We start from the raw sequence: 23,372 nt of genomic DNA on the forward strand, positions 1-23,372 counted from the left end.
TCTCTCCACCCCCTCGCTCCATCCCCGCACGCCCTGCAGGGAAGCCAGACCGGTTTGCAGCTGCGGCGGCGGGAGCCTGTACCGCAGTAGGACTGGGCGTCCGAGTCGACGCTGGGGACAAGGCGCTTGGTCCCGCCGCCGCGTGCCTAAGACAGAGAGCGGGGGTGGAGTGGGCCCCTAGACCCAGCCGCTTCCTGCAGGGCTAGCCAAGGGCTTCTCGGCTGTGCTCAAAGTCTTGCAGCCCCGGAAAACAGGGCTGTGTTTGGGACAGGGCTCCCGCTTCCTCAGGCCACCAAACTCTTCGACACCTGGTCTCCTGCCCGCTGGACTCTGCTTGCGCCGAACCCCCCACTTTAACCAGGAAGGGGCAAGGCAGTCAGCACGTGTTCCCAGGAAGTAAGACCTACCCAACAGAAAGAAATAGGTAGGAAAAGGGGTCCTGGGAGAGAGAAGGCTGGAGGGACGTCAGGCACTGATGGTCGGTGATGAGGGTCCGGGCCAAATCTTACTGACAGCGCTGAGTGGGCGTGGGGCCCTCGTAATCTCACCCGACGTTCAGTCCAGCAACGGAGAGGACACCGGCCAGGTCTAAAGGACTCTCTTGGGTCTGGGGGAGGGGGAGGGAGCTGCTATCATGGAAGCTATACCTGCTGCTACTGCTGCTAAGTCGCTTCAGTTGTGTCCGACTCTCTGCGACCCCATAGACGGCAGCCCACCGGGCTCCTCCGTCCCTGGGATTCTCCAGGCAAGAATACTGGAGTGGGTTGCCATTTCCTTCTCCAGGGGATCTTCCCCATTCAGGGATCGAACCTGCGTCTCCTGCATTGCAGGCGGATGCTTCCCCTTTACCCTTATTTTGAAAACAAACACATTCGTGGGAAATGTGGGATACATTCTGCCCCAAGAAAACCAACCTTTCATGTCCTTATCCTCAGATACCGCCTAATGGGTGAGCCAAAATGAATTGTTTGAAAGGATACTCTGTTAGTTCTCAGCAAATGAAAAAACCTCTTTTTTGAGTTGAAATCTTGTACTTCCCAGTTCAGAACGGAGGGCAGTAATTCCTCGGTAATACATATCTGTTGAACTTTTTCTAGCATACCTCTTCCAGATGTGTCAGGCCATCCCTGGGAGTTTTAGGGCATCACTTGTTTAGGACCCTGTGACTTGTGTCTGGTTTTAGCACCCTAGGCTCTTCAAAGCCTAAGAGCAGGAATACAAATCTAGACCAGCATGATCACTTCACAGAAGTAAAAACTGAGACCCCAAAATATTAAGTGACCCACAGGCCAGAACACAGGTTCCTTGATTCCCAGAAATGCTGGACTAACAAAGTTCAGTTTGGGTCTAAAGAGGCCTGGGTGGAGGAAAGAGACACAGATCAAAGAACCCTTCATCTGCCTGGTGTGAATCACCGTGTAGAGGGCAGCAGCATACCGCTGTAAGTAGCAGACTGCTGGGATCTGGGGATGGTAATCCCAGTTTCTCCTCTGCTTCTCAGATATTTGTTCTGAAATCCAAGGAGTGGTAAACAAATCTGCTTCCCAGAGAGGTAATAATAAGTGAAAATACAAAGTTAGTTCTCGATATTTCCTGGGAATACAGAGGAGACAAAAACAGATAAAATAATGGCTCAGATGTGGTCACCTATGCTACTTACAAATGGACACACACACACACGTGTACACACCTTTTCCATTAAAAGCCTGTTTGATTCCCTTCTGTAAAGCACAGAGGCCAACAGCCTTCAGTTTGCAGAGCGAATTCACAAAGCAGAATGCCCACTGGCTATTTAGAGAGCTAACACCATTAAACAGGATTCTAGGTGCTCTGATTTTTCCAGTAGTCATGTATGGATGTGAGAGTTGGACAATCAAGAAAGCTGAGTGCCAAAGAATTTATGCTTTTGAACTGTGGTGTTGGAGAAGACTCTTGACATTTCTTGAACAGCAAGGAGATCCAACCAGTCCATCCTAAAGGAAATCGGTTCTGAATATTCATTGAAAGGTCTGAGGCTGAAGCTTTGCAAAGCTTCAGTACTTTGGCCACCTGATGCGAAGAACTGGCTCATTTGAAAAGACCCTGATGCTGGGAAAGATTGAAGGGAGCAGGAGAAGGTGACGACAGAGGATGAAATGGTTGGATGGCATCACCGACTCAATGGACATGAGTTTGAGTAAACTCTGGGAGTTGGTGATGGACAGGGAGTCCTGGCGTGCTGCAGTCCATGGGGTCACAAAGAATCAGACAAGACTGAGTGACTGAACTGAACTGAACTGTTAGCAATAGTGGCTTGGCCATAAACTCTGGAAATATTTAAAAATCAGATAATGCTTATCTAATTGTTTTACTTGATTTTGAGTATAACTTTTCCAACTGATTTCAGATCTTAGTCCAAAATCTTAATAATGCTATTTAGTACTCCCCTGTGAGAAACAGGCATAGATTTCTTATAACAGATTTAATAGCATTAATGGCTCCAGTTAATGACCTCCCTTTAGCCATGTCCTTTTTTTCTAACTTTGTAGTACCCTCCCACTCTGTGTTCACTCATATGCTTTACTTTGATCAGTGGAACAGTAGCAGACTTGATGTAAATGGAGGTTTGAAAAATGTTTTTCAACAAGGAAATACCACTACACATCTGTTAAAATTTTCAAAATCCCAGAACACTGACAAAACCAAATGCTGGCAAGAATATAGAGCAAAAGGAACTTTCATTCATCACTGGTGGGAATGCAAAATTTAATGGCCACTTTGAACAACAGTTTTTCACTTCCTTACAAAACTAAACATACTCTTACCATGTAATTTGGCAATCATATTCCTTAGTATATACCCTAAGGAGCTGAAAACTTATGTCCATACAAAAACCTGCATGTGGATGTTTATAGCAGCTTTATTCAAAATCGCAAAAACTTGGAAGTAAACCAAGTCTTGCTTGGTAGGTGAATGGATAAACTGTGGTAAAACGGAATATTATTCAGTGCTCTTTTTTTAAAAAAAAAGAGCTATTAAGCCACAAAAACACATGGAAGAAACTTAAATGCACATTACTAAGTGAAATAACTCTGTCTGAAAGGGCTACATATGGTATGATTCCAACTACATGATATTCTGGAGAAAACTATGGAGACAGTAAAAAGATCAGTGGCTGACAGAGTTAGGGGGAGGGAGGGATGAATAGGCAGAGCACAGAGGATTTTTAGGGCAGAAAAACTACTCTGTATGATACTTTAACAATGAAGATGTCATTATACATTTGTCCAAAACCTTAAAATTCATTAAGAATGAATCCTAATATAAACTAAATCCTGCTGTGAAATAAATCCTAATGTAAATCCTAATGTAAAAACCTAACGGTCTTTGATGATAACGATGGTGTCTGTGTAGGTTCACCAGGTGAGGCAAATGTGCCCCTCAGGTGGGGGATGTTGATCACAGAGGGGGCTATGCATGTGTAGGGGAAGGTGGTATATGGGAAATCTCTGAACCTCCCTTCAATCTCGCTATGAACCAAAACTGCTCTAAAAAATGAAGTCTATTTTTTTTTTAATTGTATGCTTTTCTGCTTCTGTTCTTGGAATTCTGCCATCACCAGGAGAACAAGCCCACTGAAGGATGAAAGACCCTGTGGAACAGAGCTGACTCATTGCAGTTGAGGTCATCCTTGACCAGCCAGCCCTCAGTTGGCCGCAGAGGTACAAACAAGTTCAAATGAGATCTGCCAAGCTTGGTCCAGATCAACAGAACCAAATCAAAGATTCGGGAGAAATAAAACATGGTTGCTGTTCTAAGTTATGAGTTCAATTAATTATCTGTTGCTGCATGGCAAACCACTTCTAAACTCATAGCCAAAACAATCACCATTTACTATTTCTCATGAGTCTGTGAGTCAACTGGGCTCAGCTGGGCCTTGGCTAGAGTCACTCAATTGGCTGCATTTAGGTGGCCTCTCAGAGAGGGCGATGGCACCCCACTTCAGTACTCTTGCCTGGAAAATCCCATGGACGGAGGAGCCTAGTAGGCTGCAGTCCTTGGGGTCGCTAAGAGTCAGACATGACTGAGCGACTTCACTTTCACTTTTCACTTTCATGCACTGGAGAAGGAAATGGCAACCCACTCCAGTGTTCTTGCTTGGAGAATCCCAGGGACGGGGGGGCCTGCTGGGCTGCCATCTATGGGGTCGCACAGAGTCGGACATGACTGAAGCAACTTGGCAGGTGGCCTCTGGCAGCTGGGCCAAATTAGAAGGTCTGAGAAGTCTTCACTCATACATCAGATACCTCCGTCTGCCTCTCACGACCTTTCTCTTTCTGCATGACTAAGTTATGGGACTTTGGACTAGTTACAAGTCCTTTCAGAATTTCTCTATGAAATGAGGGGAGTTGAGTTTATCCATATTGCTAATGCATATTTAACCTTTTCTTTGATGATCTCTCAAGGGCAAACTGAAGTCCAATAAATACCTAGAAGGGTGTTAGAGGGAATTTGGGGCACATTGGCCAACGATGGGTAGTTCTAGCATTTCATCTGTTACTTATTTTTCAAGGAAAAATTCTCAAGAAGCCACATGAAAGACAGGCACTGCCTCCACGGACATCGAACAGTAAAGTAAGAAGTTGCATCCCTCACGACTCCTGAAGAGTTGTCTTCCATCACATTATCCTCTCTGTCTAGAAACTTCGTTTCTAAGCAGGTAAGTTAAATGCTTAGCTGACTCCCCTGTATAACTTGAGATGCTCATTTCAGAGGGTGCATTTTCCCAGGGGACCTTATACTCTCTAATTTCAGGATTGCTCTTAAAATTAGCAGAGACTTGAAAACCTCACCCCCAAATCCCTTCCATCTCTTCTTTCTCCCTGTGCCATCTTCCTTTCCTCTAGCTTTGTTTTCTTGTCCTGCTGCAGCCTTTCTTCCTTAATCCTACAGCACTGAACTAGGAGCCCTAGGCCTACTTTCTCATCCCACCTCTGTTCCAGCGGCAGTGAAGTCTGCATTCTCTCTTGGCTCCAGATTCTTTGAATTCAGATTCATGTGTGTATCATGAGGGTGTATCATGAGATGCTCTGGGAGAGGTCACTTACAAGCCTGATAGACATGATCCTTATATGCCTTGAGCAACACATAAATAGTGCAAGACTTGGAGGGGGTGAATATTAAGGACTCAGAACTCTTTAGAAGAGGTACACTTGTGTCTCAGTCCTTCTCAAGCAATTCCCAACATCTAGGTACTTTCTCCTAAGGTGTTTTATTTATTTTTTTTTTCTATTGGAAAACACGCAACTCCAGCACCTACAAGCCCTATTTAATTCATTACTCCTTGCCTGGATGTTGGTATCATCCTCTCAAGACACCAGCTACTGTTTCCGTCCTTTGGCCAGAAACAATATGAAAACCGGAGGCCCACTGTTAGCAGGCGTTCAGGTCTGACCCTAAAAATGTTTGCCTAAATATCTGATAACTCATCTAAAAACTATGAAAAAGAGTTAAGAAAGATTTCTGTAACACATTCATACCAAAATACAAAATTACATGCATTGAGATGATAATTATATGGGAAAATGTGCACATGAACAACTACTAAAAGAAAGCAATTAAAAAGAAAAGTGCCTGTGCTAGGGTAGGGGAATTCTAAGATTAAAAAATGTTTTGATGTTACGTTGTTTTTACATTTAAAAAATACATATGCCTCTTCAACTTCTAATTTCTGCTAGCTGGAAATTCTTCTAATTTCTACAGTCTGTTTTCTGTGGAGTTCAGTTACTCTTTTTCTCTTCAATAGTTTTTTTCCTTGTTACAGACCTCACACACATACCTTTTCTAATGTTCACCTTGCCCAGAAGTTGCAAAAACAACGTAAACTTAATAGTATTCAATGTGAAGCCTGAACAAGAAACAAAACAATAGCAGAATGAAGGGAATAAAGAAGGAGAGATAGAGAGTTGGTAGGATGGCTGGCACAGAGAATTCTGCTGCCTTTGAGAAAGCATACTAAAGGCATGTAAAATTTATACCCACAGTTTGTGTATCAAGTCCAAACTTGGGTTTTAAAGAACCTGAAAGACAAGGTCTTCATAAGTCATAAGAGAGAAAGAAATCCCCCTTTGGTTGGAGATACTGATTGAAAAGCTTAAAGTAGAGGAAAAAGATAGAAATGAATTAGCGGTGTTCCTCAAAACTTCACAAAATCTATTGCAGTGATTATACCCCAAGAACAGTGTGTTAGAATAGTCTATCTAAAGTCACAAAAACCAGCTACAGAACCAGGGACAAAAGCTAGGGTTGCCATCTTATCCCTACATTAGGAAGTGGTCAACAGCATGGGCTCTGGACTTTTCATGACTAAGCACCAGTTTTTCATGTCAAAGTCTGCTTTGTTCTAAAATACTCAGTTTGGGGTCTACCTTCTTGAAACATTTAAGTTTCTCATCAATAATGAGCATACTTGAAATGGACACAATAAAAGAATGACAGGTTGACATTCCTGATGGTCCAGTGGTTGAGAATCTGCCTGCCAATGGAGGGGACATGGGTTCAATTCCTGGTCCAGGAAGATCCCACATACTTCAGAACAACTAAGCCCGCACACCACAACTACTGAGCCCACACTCTAGAGCCTTCAAACAGCAAGTACTGAGCCCACACACTGCAACTCCTGAAGCCCTCACACTCTAGAGCCCATCTGTGAAAAGAGAAGCCGTCACAGCGAGAAGCCTGTGCGTCACAACTACAGCGTGGCCCCTGCTCACTGCAACTAGAGAAAGCCTGCACACAGCAGTGAAGACCCAGCCCAGCCAAAAATAAATAAATAAATGAAAGTGTATCAAAAAGAGTGACAGGTCTAGAAACAATACCAAGAAACAATGGAATCTACAAATAAGGTTGAAAAAGAAGGAAAGGTAATGAAATCAACAAAGTCATCTGAGTTTCCTAAATAGAGGCAACGACTGGCCACCCAAGATGCCCTTGGTATAAGTGACACCTTCCTGTAGCCATTTCAGGAAGGGCTCGGGTACTAACAGTTGAGTGAGATGAGCTTGCACCCTGTGTGGAGGGGCAGCTGGCAGGGCCAAGATGCTGATGACAAAAGCGAACATTAACTTCAGTCAACCAGTGAAGCCTCCACTAAGATTTCTCAGATTCCCACAACACCTCACCATGTGAATACACCAGGAAGGCAGAATTGATTTTTGCTTTTATTCCCTGCCCCCTCCCCAAAATTTTGGACTTTCCCAGACTTGAAACCATTTAGGCAGAACCTTACTAGCAAGTGTCTCCTCTTGGTAATATTTGAATTTGAATGCGTGGCTAGCAAAATGGAGCCCTTATAGTGATGCCTTTCTAAAGACTTTGTCTACAAGCTATCACAGCAACCTAGAATATTTTGCTGGGGTGGGAGATAGAAAAAGGAAATGTGTTAATCAGAGTAGGCAAATGATGTAAGATACAAGCCCCAGTCCTCAGGTAATGTGGACTACTATAACAAAGGTTCATTTCTTGTTCATGATTCTGTTCAATATGGTAGTGAGACTGGCTTCCTGCATTCAGGGACCTTGGGTGCTTCCATCTGGTGGCATCTTATCTTCAACAACTGGCCTCCAAAATCCCTACTAAACTGGGAGAGAGGGCAGAAGAGTTAAGATTCCAGCTCTATGGAAATGGCAAATATCGCATCCACCCATATTCCAATGGGCAGAACTTAGTCCATGGTCCCACCTACCAGCATGAAGCCTAGAAAGCTATGTTTAAGTGCTGTCCTTAGGAAGAAGAGGGGAGCATGGGTGTCTGTGAGCAATGTATTTTCTTCCCAATGTGCTGAATTAAAGATGAATCATTCATCTTAAGTTTATTTTTGCACAGCTGTGATTGGAGACCTGGGGAGAGTTGTTGGTAGTCAGATTTATTCTCTTATGCTTGTGTCTGGGTGTTTTACCTACATTTTTAGACTAGAAGCAGCCTGTTACGTGTGTGTAGTTTGGGATGGTATTGTGGTCTGGGAAGTGTTTGTGGACATACATGGGAACATAAAGCGTCAACAGCCTATATTGTAATAGAAAATTGAACATTTGAAGCAAATGTATAAAAAGTACCTTTCCCGAGCTCTTACCACAAGGAGAGGGCTATTGATTCCATCATCTTGGGAGGAAATGGAATCTGTGCAATCAGATTCCATTTGAAGTGGCTGCAATTGGCAACTTTGGAGGCTTTGGGAGGAAAAAAAAAAAAAAAACATGAGAAGAAACGTTAAGTCATAGCTCTATCTGCAGTCAGCCTGTCCTAATGGCATGAGTGATTTCAGGAGAAAGAGTTATAATGAGGGAAAGAGAAAGAGGATGGGGAAAACAAGAAAAGTATACTTTTTTTTTTTTTAGTACAAATACTCTGTAAGGAAAAATACAGGAATTGGTGGTACCATGGGGATTTGCAAATATTTTAAACCAAAGGCAAAGCCACACCATGAAGATATAAGTTAGAAGAGGTTGGAGAGCGGTCCAGCTTCTTCCTACTGCACAAGACTCCTTTCTTTTTTATCCTGTTTTAAGTGGGGACAGAGCATCAGACGGAAGTAAAGGACCAGGCTATGTCCTCTCCAAGTTCTACTAGGTTTGTGTTTTCCGCAGGTTAAGGGACAGTATGTACATGTACAACCTAATTTTTCCCCTTAATTTTAAAGGTTTGATCCCTGGGTTGGGAGGATCCCCTTGAGAAGGGAAAGGCTGCCCACTCCAGTATTCTGGCCTGGAGAATTCCATGGACTAGTCCATGGGGTCACAAAGAGTTGGACATGACTGAGCAACTTTCACTGTTTTTCAATTTTAAAGCAACAACTGTGAGAAAGGAGCCTTCTCTCACGACCATTCTGCACACCAAAAGATATAATGGCATTTTCTTTAGAAACTCTCAGAAGAAATGGCTAAAGAACTTTGTTTAAAATGCAAGGGCTTCTTTACTACATTAGAATAAAAACAAAAGGCATAATTTAAATTTGTGCATATAATACAACCTCAAAAATTGTAGACGGTCTAGTAAAATACCTTGGAGGGAAATCTGCTAAAATATTAGCTATTATTGCTTTTCAATTAATATTGTGTCTCCTTTAAAAAAATTCCTTGTGTTACTTTTTTATATCAGAAAAAGATAAAGAAAAAGGAAACATTAGTATTTGATGATTAAAAGTTATGTTTGTTTTAAAATTTTAGAAAAAAATGGAAAAGAAAAAAAGAAATAGCTCAATTTTCTTCATTCAGAGACTATCATCTTAAACATTTAGTGTTTGCTTACTAGGCGTTAGGATATTTTATACTATTTTTTAATGGTGAATATAACATGTGCATTGGAGAAAGGAACTGAATAGACATTTCTCCAAAGAAATACAAACAGCCAATAAGAATATGAAAAGATACTCAACATTATTAGCTATTCAGTTCAGTTCAATCGCTCAGTCGTGTCTGACTCTTTGCGATCCCATGAATCACAGTACGCCAGGCCTCCCTGTCCATCACCAAATCCCAGAGTTCACTCAGACTCACATCCATCGAGTCAGTGATGCCATCCAGCCATCTCATCCTCTGTCGTCCCCTTCTCCTCCTGCCCCCAATTCCTCCCACCATCAGAGTCTTTTCCAATGAGCTAGTAGGAAAATGTAAATCACAACCACAATGAAATGCCACCTCAGGCCCACTAGGATGGCTAAAATTAGAAAGATATCATAGCAAGTATTGGTGAAGATGTGGAGAAGGGAACCTCACGTGTTGCTGGTGGGAATATAAAATGATGCAATTACTTTAGAAAATGCTCTGACAGTTCCTCAAAAGGTTAAACATAGTTACCATATAACTCAGCAATTTCACTGCCAGGTATACGCCTGAGAGAAACGAAAACAAGCATTCACAAGAAAATTCATAAAAACAGCCCAACTCTCCAGTAACTGATGAACTGATAAACAAAGGTAGTATATCCAAACAATGGAATATTATTCAGCAATAAAAGAGTGAAGTACTGGTACTTGCTATTACATGGATGAACTTTGAAAACATTACACTAACTGAAAAAAAGCCAGATACAAAAGTCCCATAAGTTGTTTGACTTCATTTATATTAAATATTCAAAATGAGCAAATCTATAGAGACTGAAAATAGATTAGAGGTTCTCTAGAGCTAGGGAGAGAAGGACTTCCTGGGGAAATGAGGTGTGAGTGCTAATAGGTAAGCAATCTGAAAGTGAAAGTGAAAGTTGTTCAGTCATGTCCGACTCTTTGTGACCTGCCAGGCTCCTCTGTCCATGGAATTCTCCAGGCCAGTGGAGTGGATTGGGTAGCCGTTCCCTTCTCCAGGGAATCTTCCCAACCCAGGGATCGAACCTAGATTTCCCACATTGCAGGAGGAGTCTTTTACCATCTGAGCCACCAGGGAATAGGTAAAATAGATTTAGGTGGTAGATTTAGGGGGAGATAATGAGAATGTTCTGAAGTGGATAGCTGTGATGGATGTACAACTCTGTGAATATGCTGGAAAACACTGAATTGTACATTTTAAGTGGGTGAATGGAATGGTATGTAAATTAATCTCAATAAAGCAGTTTTTAAAAAGGAAAAAGCAACATACATATGTCAAACAATTTCAAACCATATAAGAGTTTAAAGTTAAAAGTAAGACTTTTCTTCCTACTCACCATCCAACCTCTAGTTCTAGAGAATACCATTTTTAAGTTTCTGGTTTTTTGTTTTTCATCTGACTCTCATTTTAACATTAAATAATACAGTTCTGCTTTTCTTAATCTAATTCCCCACCCTCTCCTCCTTTTTGCCTCCCAATTTTTGTGTTTCTTATTTTTGTAATAGTTTCCATTTTTATAATATACTCATCTGTATTTATTGATTTATTGGTTTTAGACACCATCTATTAACTAGAAGGAAGTAGACTTTAGATGTTTCATAACTATATAAACTACATGGGAAAAAATCAATTAAATAAAATACTGAGTTCTATCAACAAAAGCCTGATGTCTATCCTGTTTAATTATGACATTCAGAACTTAAAATGTTTCTCAAAGATGTTTCACAAATTGGCTAAGTGATAATATAATTTATTTGAGAATTGACTATAGTGGATGAGAATGCTGTGTTGCCTGGGGGGCCAAGAATAGAGAGACCAAATTCTAGCCTCACCTTAAATTCATCATAGTATTTATCCAATGCTGCTACTGCTCAGTTGCTTCAGTCGCATCCAGCTCTTTGTGATCCTATGGACTGTAGCCTGCCAGGCTCCTCTGTCCATGGCATTTTCCAGGTAAGAATATTGGAATTTGTTGCCATGCCCTCCTCCAAGGGATCTTCCTGACCCAGGGATTGAACCCAGGTCTCCTGCATTGCAGGCAGATTCTTTACCACTGAGCCACCAGGGAAGCCCATTTATCCAATTGGTATCATTTAATCAGTTTTAAAAAGACTATTTCTGCTGATTGGAAACTGTCGAGTGCCCAAGGGAAAATTGGATGATAACCATTGTGGCTTCTTTTAAACTCAGAGAGTCTGTACGTCTGGGACTCTGGGTTTGTAAGGAGAATGCTAGGCTATATCCTGTTAACACTGGACCTCAAATCTGGATGCCATGGTGATAGTAAATATCACCTTGAACCAGGTGGCAAAGAAAGCATGATAGAAAGGACTCTAGTTCAAGACTGAAGCATCCCATGAGACAGAGGAGATAGTGAAGAGTAGGAAGGAAATGGGAACCCACTCCAGTATTCTTGCCTGAAGAATCCCATGGGCAGAGGAGCCCCACAGGCTATAGTCCATAGGGTCACAAAAAGTCGCAAAGAGTCAGACACGACTGGAGTAATTTAGCATGAGCACAGGAGGGGACTGGGGGTCTTAAATATTCTAGGGGTATTCCCATGATATATAATTACCCCCACAAAATGCATAACCTCAGCAGCAGTTAAAGGAAAATGCAGAGTGAGAGCTCTACTACTGCTGCTGCTGCTAAGTTGCTTCAGTCGTGTCAGACTCTCTGTGACCCCGTAGATGGCAGCCCAGTAGGCTCCCCTATCCCTGGGATTCTCAGGCAAGAATACTGGAGTGGGCTGCCATTTCCTTCTCCAGTGCATGAAAGTGAAAAGTGAAAGTGAAGTTGCTCAGTTGTGTCTGACTCTTAGCTCTATCCAAGGTATCTCCAATTCCCTAAGGCACGTGGAGTAGACACTGGCTGCCTGTGTACTGTGCCAGCTGCTTCATCTGAACTATCTCATCCAATCCCAATCCAGAAAAGTAGTCAGATTACTTATGTTCCACAATGAAGCAGTTGAGGCAGAACGGATAAGTCAAGTCCCTAACAGGCTGAGATTTTCCAAGACTCCAAATCCCTTAAATTATTGAAAGCAAAGGAATAATTCAAAACCTAATGTTGATGACACTTTGAGGGAATAAATACACCAAATGAACACTGGCAGAGTCTTTTTAGAGAGCAGCTAACAAGAAATATGCAATTATTATTACCTATGTCCCAGCCATCCTACTTTGGGGAATATATTCTAAAACATTATATAGCTTAAATAATGATTGTACAAAACTATTCAGTGCATTGATATTAATAGTGGCAGGAAATAAATTCAACAGTCAACAACTGAAGACTGATTATGTTATAGACTATCACCAAAAGGAAGTATTATTTGGACTATGCTGTGCTGTGCTTAGTTTCTTAGTCATGTCTGACTCTTCACAATCCCATGGACTGTAGCCCGCCTGGCTCCTCTGTCAGTATGGGTCTCCAGGCAAGAATTCTGGAATGAGTTGTCATGCCCTCCTCCAGGGGATCTTCCTAACCCAGGGATTGAACCCAGGTCTCCCCCATTGCATGCAGATTCTTTGCTGCCTGAGCTTCCCAAATACAGAAGTCCTATTTGGACTATATTGATGTGCAAAAAAATGTACATGAAATAATTTAAGACAAAAAATGGAACAATAGGCAGTTTGTGAATAGTGAACGCTACTATATAAAATGTTTGTACGGCACTGATATATCTATACCATTCACAAGTCAATTCATATTTTTTTGTTAATTGTTTTTCCCATAAAGTGATGTGCATAGTAATATATTGATAAAATTCCCTGGGACTTCTCTGGTGGTCCAGGGGCTAAGATCCCATGATCACAATACAGAGGGTCCAGGTTTGATCCCTGATTGGGGAATTGTTAATAGATCCCACATGCCACAACTAAGACCTGGAACAGTCAAAGAAATAAAAACATAAATTAATATAAAATTCCCCAAATTAATTTTGCACCCTATGATTAAATGTCCTTCCCTCTCTGGAGCTGGTGTCCATTTGAGAGTTTGAAGATGAGGGTGAGAGACAGGGGAAGCACCACAATTTTTCTGAAAACAACGACACATCACCCTCCAAACCTCTTTTGCATGTTCCCAAAGACTTTCCTAATGGAAAGAGACAAACTCTGCTGTGATATCTTTGATGCTCTCAGAGGTCAGGCAGAAATCAGCAAAGTCTTGGGTCTGCCCCTGAATTGATTGGTTCATAGACATACCCATAAATGTTGTTCAAGAAGAATTTTCAATGAAGTTCCATGTCTGCAGAAAGGATCGAGTCATCTCATCTTAATAAATCTCTAACCTGGTGGAGGTATTACCTGTAGTCTTGGCACTGGCATTGTACACTTTACCCTATGCTTTCCCACAAGCCTCTCCTCCATCCTGGAATGCTCCAGCTAGTCACATCCAATGTGTCTTTCAAGACCCCTTTAACTCTTTCTCTTTCCAAAGAGTCTTCACAGGAAGCCATCACTACCCCTTGGGATTCCCTTAGAGTACACTCACTTTTCTGCACTCATTCCACAGTAAGATGACAAACTCCATGTAGTTAGAGGCCCCAGTTTTTGTAAACTGCTCACATGACATCAGTGCCAACAGAGTGCTTTGAAATATAGCACAAAGTGTTCAATCAGTATCTGTGAAGATGTCACCCGCTTCTAAAACAGGTCTGTTTTGCCCAGGGTTCCTTTACTTCTCGAATTAGCATCTCAAGCATTAGTGTTTTGAGCAGACAGATAAATCTGGGCTTCCCTGGTGGCTCAGATGGTAAAGTGTCTGCCTGCAATGAGGGAGACCCACATTCGGTCACTGGAAAATCCCCTGGAGAAAGGGGATGCCAACCCACTCCAGTACTCTTGCCTGGAAAATTCCATGGACAGAGGAGTCTGGTAGGCTAGAGTCCGTGGAGTCGCAAAGTCAGACATGACTGAGCAACTTCACTTTCTTTTCCTTTTTATAGATTTGGGATCAAATGTTCATGCTCACATTTTTTCTTGAGATTTTGGGCAAATTTTGTAAATTTTCAAAGTCCATTTCCTCATTCATTACACAGGTATATAAGACATGCCTGATGGCTCAGCAGTAAAGAATCTGCCTACAGTGCAGGAGACGTGGGAGTTGTGGGTTCGATCCCTGGGTTGGGAAGATCCTTGGAGAAGGAAATGGACACCCACTCCAGTATTCTTGCCTGAACAAGAGGAGCCTAGTGGGCTACAGTACATGAGGTTGCAAAGAGTCAGATTAGTTCAGTCACTTAGTGACTAAACAACAACAACAAAGACATCTGATAGGAGTACTGCTGCTGCTGCTGCTAAGTTGCTTCAGTCGTGTCCGACTCTGTGCGACCCCACAGATGGCAGCCCACCAGGCTCCCCCGTCCCTGGGATTCTCCAGGCAAGAACACTGGAGTGGGTTGCCATTGCCTTCTCTGTGATAGGAGTACAGTAAGGACTAAAATTACTCATTCTTCAAGTCTCAGCTTAAATATAATATCATTTGTTTGGGACCCCTTCCCTCACCCCTCACCTCACCTCCAAGTCCAGATAGGGTGGTGTTTCTTCTCTGTGCTTTCCCAATTATCTAAATCAGCACTACCCCATAGAACTTAGCACAATGATTCCATTCTGTAATCTGTGCTATCCAATAGGTAGTCGCTACATTCAGAAAACGAAGATCATGGCATCTGGTCCCATCACTTCATGGGAAATAGATGGGGAAACAGTGGAGACAGTGTCAGACTTTATTTTTTTGGGCTCCAAAATCACTGCAAATGGTGACTGCAGCCATGAAATTAAAAGATGCTTGCTCCTTGGAAGGAAAGTTATGACCAATCTAGACAGCATATTCAAAAGCAGAGATATTACTTTGCCAACAAAGGTCTGTCTAGTCAAGGCTATGGTTTTTCCAGTGGTCATGTATGGATGAAAGCTGATCACTGAAGAAACTCCAGTACTTTGGCCACCTCATGCGAAGAGTTGGCTCATTGAACAAGACTCTGATGCTGGGAGGGTTTGGGGGCAGGAGGAGAAGGGGACGACTGAGGATGAGATGGCTGGATGGCATCACTGACTCGGTGCATGTGAGTTTGAGTGAACTCCGGGAGTTGGTGATGGACAGGGAGGTCTGGCGTGCTGCAATTCATGGGGTCACAAAGAGTCAGACACGACTGAGCGACTGAACTGAACTGAACTGAGCCACAAGTGGTTATTGAGCATTTTAAAAGCAGCTACAGAGACTGACAGATTGAATTTTAAATGTTATTTAATTGTAATTAATTTAAAATGAAATAGCCCCATGGGGCTAGTGACCATTGGATTGGACTTACACAGCTCTCAACAATCCCCATTAAAGCACTTAACACACTGTGGTTCTTCTCTCATAAGACTGATACATAGTGAAACTCGTTTTGACTGTGATGATCAGTGCTGTATTCATAGCACTGAGCCCGGGGTCTGATACACAGGAAGTGCTCAGTAGGGCAGCTATCATCATCTTCAACATCATCTTGTCACTCTGCATCCCACAGCTTAGCCCAGACACGCTGTAGATGCTCACTAGCTGCTGCTAATTGACTTAATTGATTAGAAATCAAGCCAACCAATCATCTGCTCCTGGAGAATGTTCAAGCAAAGTGAGCTGCATGAATGTCTTGCTTATATATTTCCTCGTGTGCAGCACAGAGGTTAGAAGCATCTGCTTAGATGCAAATTCTGGCCACGTGACCTCTAGTACAGAAACTTTCTATGCCTTAGCTGATTATTCCTCTGTAAAATGGGGACATTTAATAGCCCTGCCTCACTGGGTTGTTGCAAGGTTTATATGTGTTGAGGTTTACAACTATCATTTTATAGGAAATGCAGAGAACAGAGGGCCACATTAAATGACATCATAAGAATTCAATCAGCAAAATCTAGACTGTAGGAAACTCTAGTTAGAAAACGGAGGCAGCCATCCTGGAGTCATCAGGGAGTAAATCTGAGAACCAAGACAATACTCTGAGACTTGAGGTCTGGCTGCAAGGGATGTTCTGTTGTTGAGTTGCTTAGTCGTGTCCAGCTCTTTGCAACCACTTGGATTGTAGCCCACCAGGCTCCTCTGTCAATTTGATTCTCCAGGCAAGAATACTGGATTGGATTGCCATGCCCTCCTCCAGGGGATCTTCCCAACCCAGGAAGTGAACCCAGGTCTCTTGCATTACAGGTGGATTCTTTATCATCGGAGCTACCAGGGAAGCCCAAGAATCCCAGAGTGGGAAGCCTATGTCTTCTCCAGAGGATTCTTTACCATCTGAACTATCAGAGAAGCCCAAGAATACTGAAGTGGGAAGCCTGTCCCTTCTTCAGGGGATCTTCCTGACTCAGGAATCAAACCAGGGTCTCCTGCATTGCAGGCAGATTCTTTACCAGCTGAGCAACCAGGGAAGCCCAGCTCAAGGGAGACTGGGGAAAATATCTGGCACTATCACTCTTTATAGTAAAGGGCAGGCTCTCAGGGGAAGAAGAACTGTTAGAGAGTGACTTTGTGCAGTAATCAATAATATGGGCTCCATAGCCTTTGGTAAAACCCCATTTGCAACTGTCTTCAACTTTGCATTGTGGGCAGGGTTTTAGCAAAGAGGGCCCCCACGCTTCAAATTCCAACTGTAGGATGTTGGTAAGTCAGGCACAGGCACTGTGTCAGTGAGTGGTGTCAATTTTTCCATGAGTCTCAGCTGTGGCAAAAGTTCAGGCCTTTAATTATACTTAAGGAAGGGCTTCCCTGGTGGCTCAGAGGTTAAAGCGTCTGCCTCCAATGCAGGAGACCCGGGTTCGATCCCTGGGTTGGGAAGATCCCCTGGAGAAGGAAATGGTAACCCACTCCAGTATTCTTGCCTGGAGAATCCCACGGACGGAGAAGCCTGGTAGGCTACAGTCCACGGGGTCGCAAGAGTCGGACACGACTGAGCGATTTCACCTTCACTTTCAAGGAGAGTGTGAAGACAGAGGTGGGATGAGGAGAGAATGAAACAGCTGGAAAAAACATTGCCTTGATCTGCTGTAATTAAGAGCTCCCTGGAGCCTCCAATCACAGTCCAGGGTTAGCCTTCCATCTTCTTAGGATCTATCATTCTTAGGCTTCCCTGCTTGTTTTCCAATTTGGGTCTCCTGAAGTGTGGCTGATATATTTTAAAATTCTGTTTTAGAAGAATTTTCTAAATCCTTTTTATTTTATAAAATGAAGGAAAATGAACAGGGCCTACATAAAACTACAAAACCAATGTCACTTTAATAGAATCCTAACTCTCCCCACTTCTGTTCATCTATTCTGCTGTTAGCCCGGTCCAACGGGCCATTGCCTTTCACTTGGATGACCTCAGGAAACTTTCAACTCGTCTTCCAGATTCTGGTTTGCATCCTTAAAATTCATTTGCCAAACACTGTGCAGCATGATCTCTAAACCAGTGGAAATCAGATCTTGTCACTCTGCTGCTTAAAATCAAAAGGCTTTGTAATGTCTTAGAATAAAAGTTAAACTCTCTACTGTGGCCTTTAAGATCCTACATGGCCTAATCACAAAACATACATCTTTAGTGTCACTGCAGACCACTCTGCCCCTTGTGCCCCAGAGTTTCAGCTATGCTTGTCTTTTTCCTTCTGTTTCATGAACATGTTAAAACTATTTTGTACTAAACTTGCTGTTCCTTTTGCCAGGAAAGCCCTTAACCTGGATCTTCTCTGGTTGTCTTCTTCCGTTCACACAAACCTTGACTCCTGTGTCATTTCCTGCAAGACTTCCCTGACCACTGTACAGAAGATTTATGGTAATGATCTTCCATCTAAAACACATACACATGCGCGCGCGCGCGCACACACACACACACACACACACACACACACACACACACACCACATATGCCAGATTTACTCAATGTATTAATAGTATATGAGGTGAAGGGCTTAGAACAACACATGGTAAGTCTCCAGTATTTTTAGGTATTGTTTTTTCCACTATAGTACATATGATCTAAATTTATCTTGCATATTTTTGTGTTTACTTTTCCATGATCAGTTTACCTTCCTCGCTGTGAGCTCCATAAGGTAGGAAACTTGATGTTCTGTTTTGTTTATTCATATATCTCTAGCGCCTAGAATAAAGCCTGGCACATAGTAGGCACTCAATAACCATTGCTAAAAAGATGAATTAGCTATAGAAAAAAATATATATGACAAAGAAAAGAATAAATGATAACCACTAATAACTCTACATAGGGGAATTTTTGTTTTCGTCTCTCTAACTTTTCAGATATTCTAAATTTTTACAAAGAACATGTACTTTTCCAAATCATAAAAAAGTTAATTTTTTGCAAAAAGAGTTACGTTGCTTTGCTGTAGGAAATGCCAGTTGATTGATTTCTGCAGGCATACTGAAGGTTGCCACCTCTGGATCCAGGCTTAACACCTCTTAAGTCAGAAGTCATCTGACTTTCTTCAGGAAGCATGCTCAATGCTGTTCCTTAGTGTGTGAACACACATGTGGACCCTGGTGAGAGCCCCCTGGGAGGTCTGACAAGTCTCATTCCATCAGCAGCCACGTGCCATGTGACTGGCCACCTGCCTCTTTATCTCTAGCTCCTTAAGTCAGGAGGTCCATTTGGCTACAGAGCTTGACATCGTGGAGGTCAGCCAAGGTCAGGGCTCCAGCAAGAATAACTCACAGCTTGCTCCCTGCTCTCCTTTGCACACAGGCTGCAGCACAGTGAACACTGATTTTCCACGCTTGGCTCCCAGGATGTGAGGCTCAGTCCCTGAAATACAGATCCCTGAAAAAAAGTCTGATGTAGCCTCCAAAGAGGTGTTTGGAATTTAGGGGGGAAAAAAAGGTGGTTCTGATTCAAAGTTGACTGCCCAGTGTGAACATGCTTTTTAGGTTTGTCCAAAGGAGGGCAATCATTACAATTTTTAAAAAAGTTTATTTACTTATCAGCTGTGTTGGGTCTTTGCTGCTGTGTGGGCTTTCTCTAGCTGTGGAGAGCAGAAGCTACTCTCAGGTTGTGATGCTTGGGCTTCTCGTTGCGGAGCATGATCTCCAGGGTGTTCGGGCTTCAGTAGTTTCGGCACATGGGCTCAGTAGTTGCAACTACCAGGCTCTAGAGCACAGTCTCAAAAGTTGTGGGGCTTGGCCTTATGCTCTGTGGCATGAGGGATCTTCCCAGATCAGAGGTCAAACCTGTCTCTCCTGCACTAGTAGGTGGATTCTTTACCACTGAGCCACCAGGGAAGCCCAATCATTATGATTTTTTAAAAATCTAATGATTGTGTAGAATTGCAAACATACATACAAGTGTTAACAATGATATATTTTAAAAATTGTAATAAAGGGTCAAGCTTAATAAGATTCCTACATGCCTCCCTTGCTTTGGAGTCTCTTGCCATTAAAAAAAAAAATTTACAGATACAGAACACCCACCCTCAATTCTATTCCTTTTCTTCCTCCCCAGTGTCAAACAGTATCATACAGTAGCTGTTTATCAGTGTTCCACATAGTTTTATATATCCATGTATTAATCAATGGCATTAAATTCCTATGATTATTTTAAGTTCTCATTTTGTAACTTGTTGTTGTTCAGTATTATATTTATAAGATCTATCTTTATTAATATATGTGGTGGTCAGTTTTATTTGTCAACTTGACTATAGTGTCCAGTCATTCCATGAAACGCTAATCTAGGTATTATTGTGAATGTATTCTGTAGATGTGATTAAAGCCCTTGACCAGTTGATTTCAGGTAAGGGAGATCATCCTACATAATTTGGATGAACAAGATTCAATCAGTTGAAAGGTATCAAGAGCAGAGCTGAGGCTTCTCTGAAGAAGAAAAACATTATCCTGTGGACAGCAGCTTCACCTCCTGCTTGACAGTTCCAGACTGCCCTTCCTGATGGCCTACCCTGTGGATTTTGGACTTAAACTAGCCAAGTCTGCAATCATGTAAGCCAATTTCTTGCAATAAACCTCTCACCATATATCTCCCACTGGTTTTTCCCTCTGGTTGAACCCTGACTGATGGTTTGTTTCTCTGGGTTGAACCCTGATACACACCTCTGATTCATTCATTGGTGTTGCTTTCTTGTGGAAAACAGACAGTCAATATTTTAGGCTTTGTGGGCTATGTAGTTTTTGTTGCAGCTACTCAATGATGTCATTGTAGCAGGAAAGCATCCATAGACAGTACATCAAGGACTGCAGGTGGCTGTGTTTCAATAAAGGTTTATTTACACAGAGTGTTGGGATGGATTTGACTCATGGGCTCCACAGTCTGCTAACCCCTGCTGTATTATTTGACACTGTAGCAATTTCAGTTTGTCTGTTCACCTGTGATGGACATTTTTCTACATTTTCTGCTGTTACTATGAAATGTTGTACCTAACATTCTTGTACACATTATTTTCTTTGTGTACATGTTCAAAATTTTCTCATTCTAGGAGTGGAATACTGGGTCCTGGGGGTATGTAAGTGTTCAACCCAACTAGATAAAGGCCAAACTGCCTGCTAAAGAAACTGTTCAGATTTATACTCCTATCAATAGGCCATGAGACGTTTCATTTTTCTACATCTTCCACACTACTTGGAGTTGTAAAGACATATTTACAATCTGGTGGATGCAAAATTGTACTTCATTGTAGTTTTCATTTATATTTCTCTAATGAGTAATAGCGAGAAGCATCTTTTCATGTGATACTTTCTCTCCGTATATCCTCTTTGGTAAAGTGTTGGTGCAAATCTTTTGCCCATGTAAAAAACTGGGTTTTGCAAATTTTCTTGTCAGTTGTGTCTAAATAAACTCTTACCAGCTCTTTTTTAAAAAGCTGGGTTTCACAGGATGCTTGGGGCTGGTGCCCTGGGATGACCCACAGAGATGATATGGGGAGGGTGGTGGGAGGGGGATTCAGGATTGGGAACTCATGTATACCCATGGCAGATTCATGTCAATGTATGGCAAAACCAATACAGTATTGTAAAGTAAAAAAAATAAAAAAGAAAAGAAAGAAAAAAATGAATAAATAAAAAGCTGGATTTTGTTCTCTTACTATTGAGTTTTGTAAACTCTTATATATCATAGACACAAGTCCTTTGTTGGATATATATGATTTGCAAATCTTTTCTCCCAGTCTGTGGCTTGTCTTCTCACACTCTGAACTGTCTTTTACAGAGCACAAGTTTTAAATTTTGATGAAGTCAAGTTCATCAGTTTGTTTTTTATGGATTTTGTTTCAGGTAACGTATCTTTTGCTTAACCCAAGGTTAAAACCAAGGTTAAGCAAAGAAATCTTTGTTTAAACCAAGGTTACAAGGATTTTCCAATTTTATCTTCTAGAAGTTTTATATTTTTAGGTTTTACAGTTAGGTCTATGGTGCATCTATAATGCATTTTGTATGAGTGAGTGAGTGTGAAGTTGCTCAGTCATGTCCGACTCTTTGCGACCCCATGGACTGTAGCCTACCAGGCTCCTCCCTCTATGGGATTCTCCAGACAAGAGTACTGGAGTGGGTTGCCATTTCCTTCTCCAGGGGATCTTCCCGACCCAGGAATTGAACCCGGGTCTCCAGCATTCCAGGCAGATGCTTTAACCTCTGAGCCACCAGGGAAGCGGGTAATTGTTATATACAGTACAGGATATGAGTTGAAGGTTGTTGTTGGTTTGGATTGTGTGTGTGTGTGCTTATGGATGTCTAGTTGTTCTAGCACTATTTTGTTGAAAAGACTATTTGGCATCTTTGTCAAAAATCTATGACCCACATATACATATGTGGGTCAATGTCTAGGTTCTCTGTTCTATTTCATTGATCTATAGGTCTTTCCTTTTGTCAATACCACATTGTCTTGATTACTGGAGATTTATAGTAATTCTCGCAATCAGATGGCATGACTCTTCAAATTGGTTCCTCTTTTGCAAAGTTGTATTGACTAATCTAATTCCTTTGTCTCTTATATCAGTTTTAGAATCAGTTTATTGATATCTACAAAAAAATCTGCTGAGATTTTGATTAGGATTATGTCAGCTCTATAGGTTAATTTGGGGGAAAATTGACATTTTAACAATGAACATGCCTATCTGTCTTAAAAAAATTTTTATTTTTTCAGAAAGAGACTCAGACTTAGAGAATGAATTTATGGTTATGGGGATGGGAATGGGGGGAAAGGATAGTTATGGAGTTTGGGATGATCATGTACACACTGTTATATTTAAAATGAATAATAACAAGGACCTACTGTACATATAGCACATGGAACTCTGCTCAATGTTTGTGGCAGCCTGGATGGCAGGGGAGTTTGGGGGAGAATGGATACATGTATGTAAATGGCTGAGTCCCTTTGCTGTTCACCTGAAACTATCACAACATTTTTAATCACCTATACCGCAATATAAACTAAAAAGCAAAAAAAAAATTTATTGAAGTATAATTGATTTATAATGTTAATATCTGCTCTACAGCAAAATGACTCAATTTTATATATAAACAGGTTCTTTTTTATACTTTTTAGTTTTTTTTTTATTTATTTATGGCTGTGCTGGGTCTTCCTTCTCTCTAGTTGTGGTGAGTGGGCCTGGGGATGCTCTCTAGTTGCAGTGCATGAGTTCTCACTGAGGGGCCTTCTTGTTGCAGAGCACGGGCTCTAGGGTGTATGAGCTTCAGCAGTTGCAGCCTGAGGGCTCAGTAGTTGCGATTCCCAGGCTCTAGAGCACAGCCTCAATGGTTGTGGCACACAGCCTTAGTTGCTCTGCGGCATGTGAGATTTTCCCGGACCAGGGATCAAATTCATGTCTCTTACCTTGGCAGGCAGATTCTTTGTCACTGAGCCACCAGGGAAATTGCACACATTCTTTTCTATATTATTTTCCATCATGGTTTATCCCAAGGCTGCTGCTGCTGCTGCTAAATCGCTTCAGTCATGTCCGACTCTGTGCGACCCCATAGACGGCAGCCCACCAGGCTCCCCCGTCCCTGGGATTCTCCAGGCAAGAACGCTGAAGTGGGTTACCATTTCCTTCTCCAATGCAT

At 42.0% G+C, this 23,372-nt stretch overlaps 1 protein-coding gene, 1 long non-coding RNA gene and 1 other non-coding gene across 5 annotated transcripts in view; 2 read left to right on the plus strand and 1 right to left on the minus strand.

Annotated features, from left to right (window-relative positions):
• PABIR1 (PP2A Aalpha (PPP2R1A) and B55A (PPP2R2A) interacting phosphatase regulator 1) overlaps positions 1-23,372 on the minus strand; it is a 289,879-nt gene that overhangs the window by 90,368 nt on the left and 176,139 nt on the right. For all 3 annotated transcript variants that reach the window (XM_069576384.1, XM_069576382.1, XM_069576383.1), the window contains one exon: positions 8,111-8,207. In XM_069576384.1, the coding sequence (XP_069432485.1) occupies positions 8,111-8,139 (29 nt within the window). In that variant the 5' untranslated portion in view covers positions 8,140-8,207. The remainder of the gene's footprint in view (positions 1-8,110; positions 8,208-23,372) is intronic.
• Positions 36-21,377, plus strand: LOC138433553 (uncharacterized). Its single transcript, XR_011254356.1, has 6 exons — positions 36-424; positions 3,602-3,701; positions 4,553-4,699; positions 18,020-18,129; positions 18,378-18,406; positions 20,085-21,377. It is a non-coding gene; the product is annotated as an uncharacterized lncRNA (long non-coding RNA).
• TRNAW-CCA (transfer RNA tryptophan (anticodon CCA)) lies at positions 17,085-17,156 on the plus strand. Its single transcript has one exon. It is a non-coding gene; the product is annotated as a tRNA-Trp (tRNA).

This window comes from Ovis canadensis, chromosome 2 (assembly GCF_042477335.2).
Source record: "Ovis canadensis isolate MfBH-ARS-UI-01 breed Bighorn chromosome 2, ARS-UI_OviCan_v2, whole genome shotgun sequence".
NCBI classification, from domain to species: Eukaryota; Metazoa; Chordata; class Mammalia; order Artiodactyla; family Bovidae; genus Ovis; species Ovis canadensis.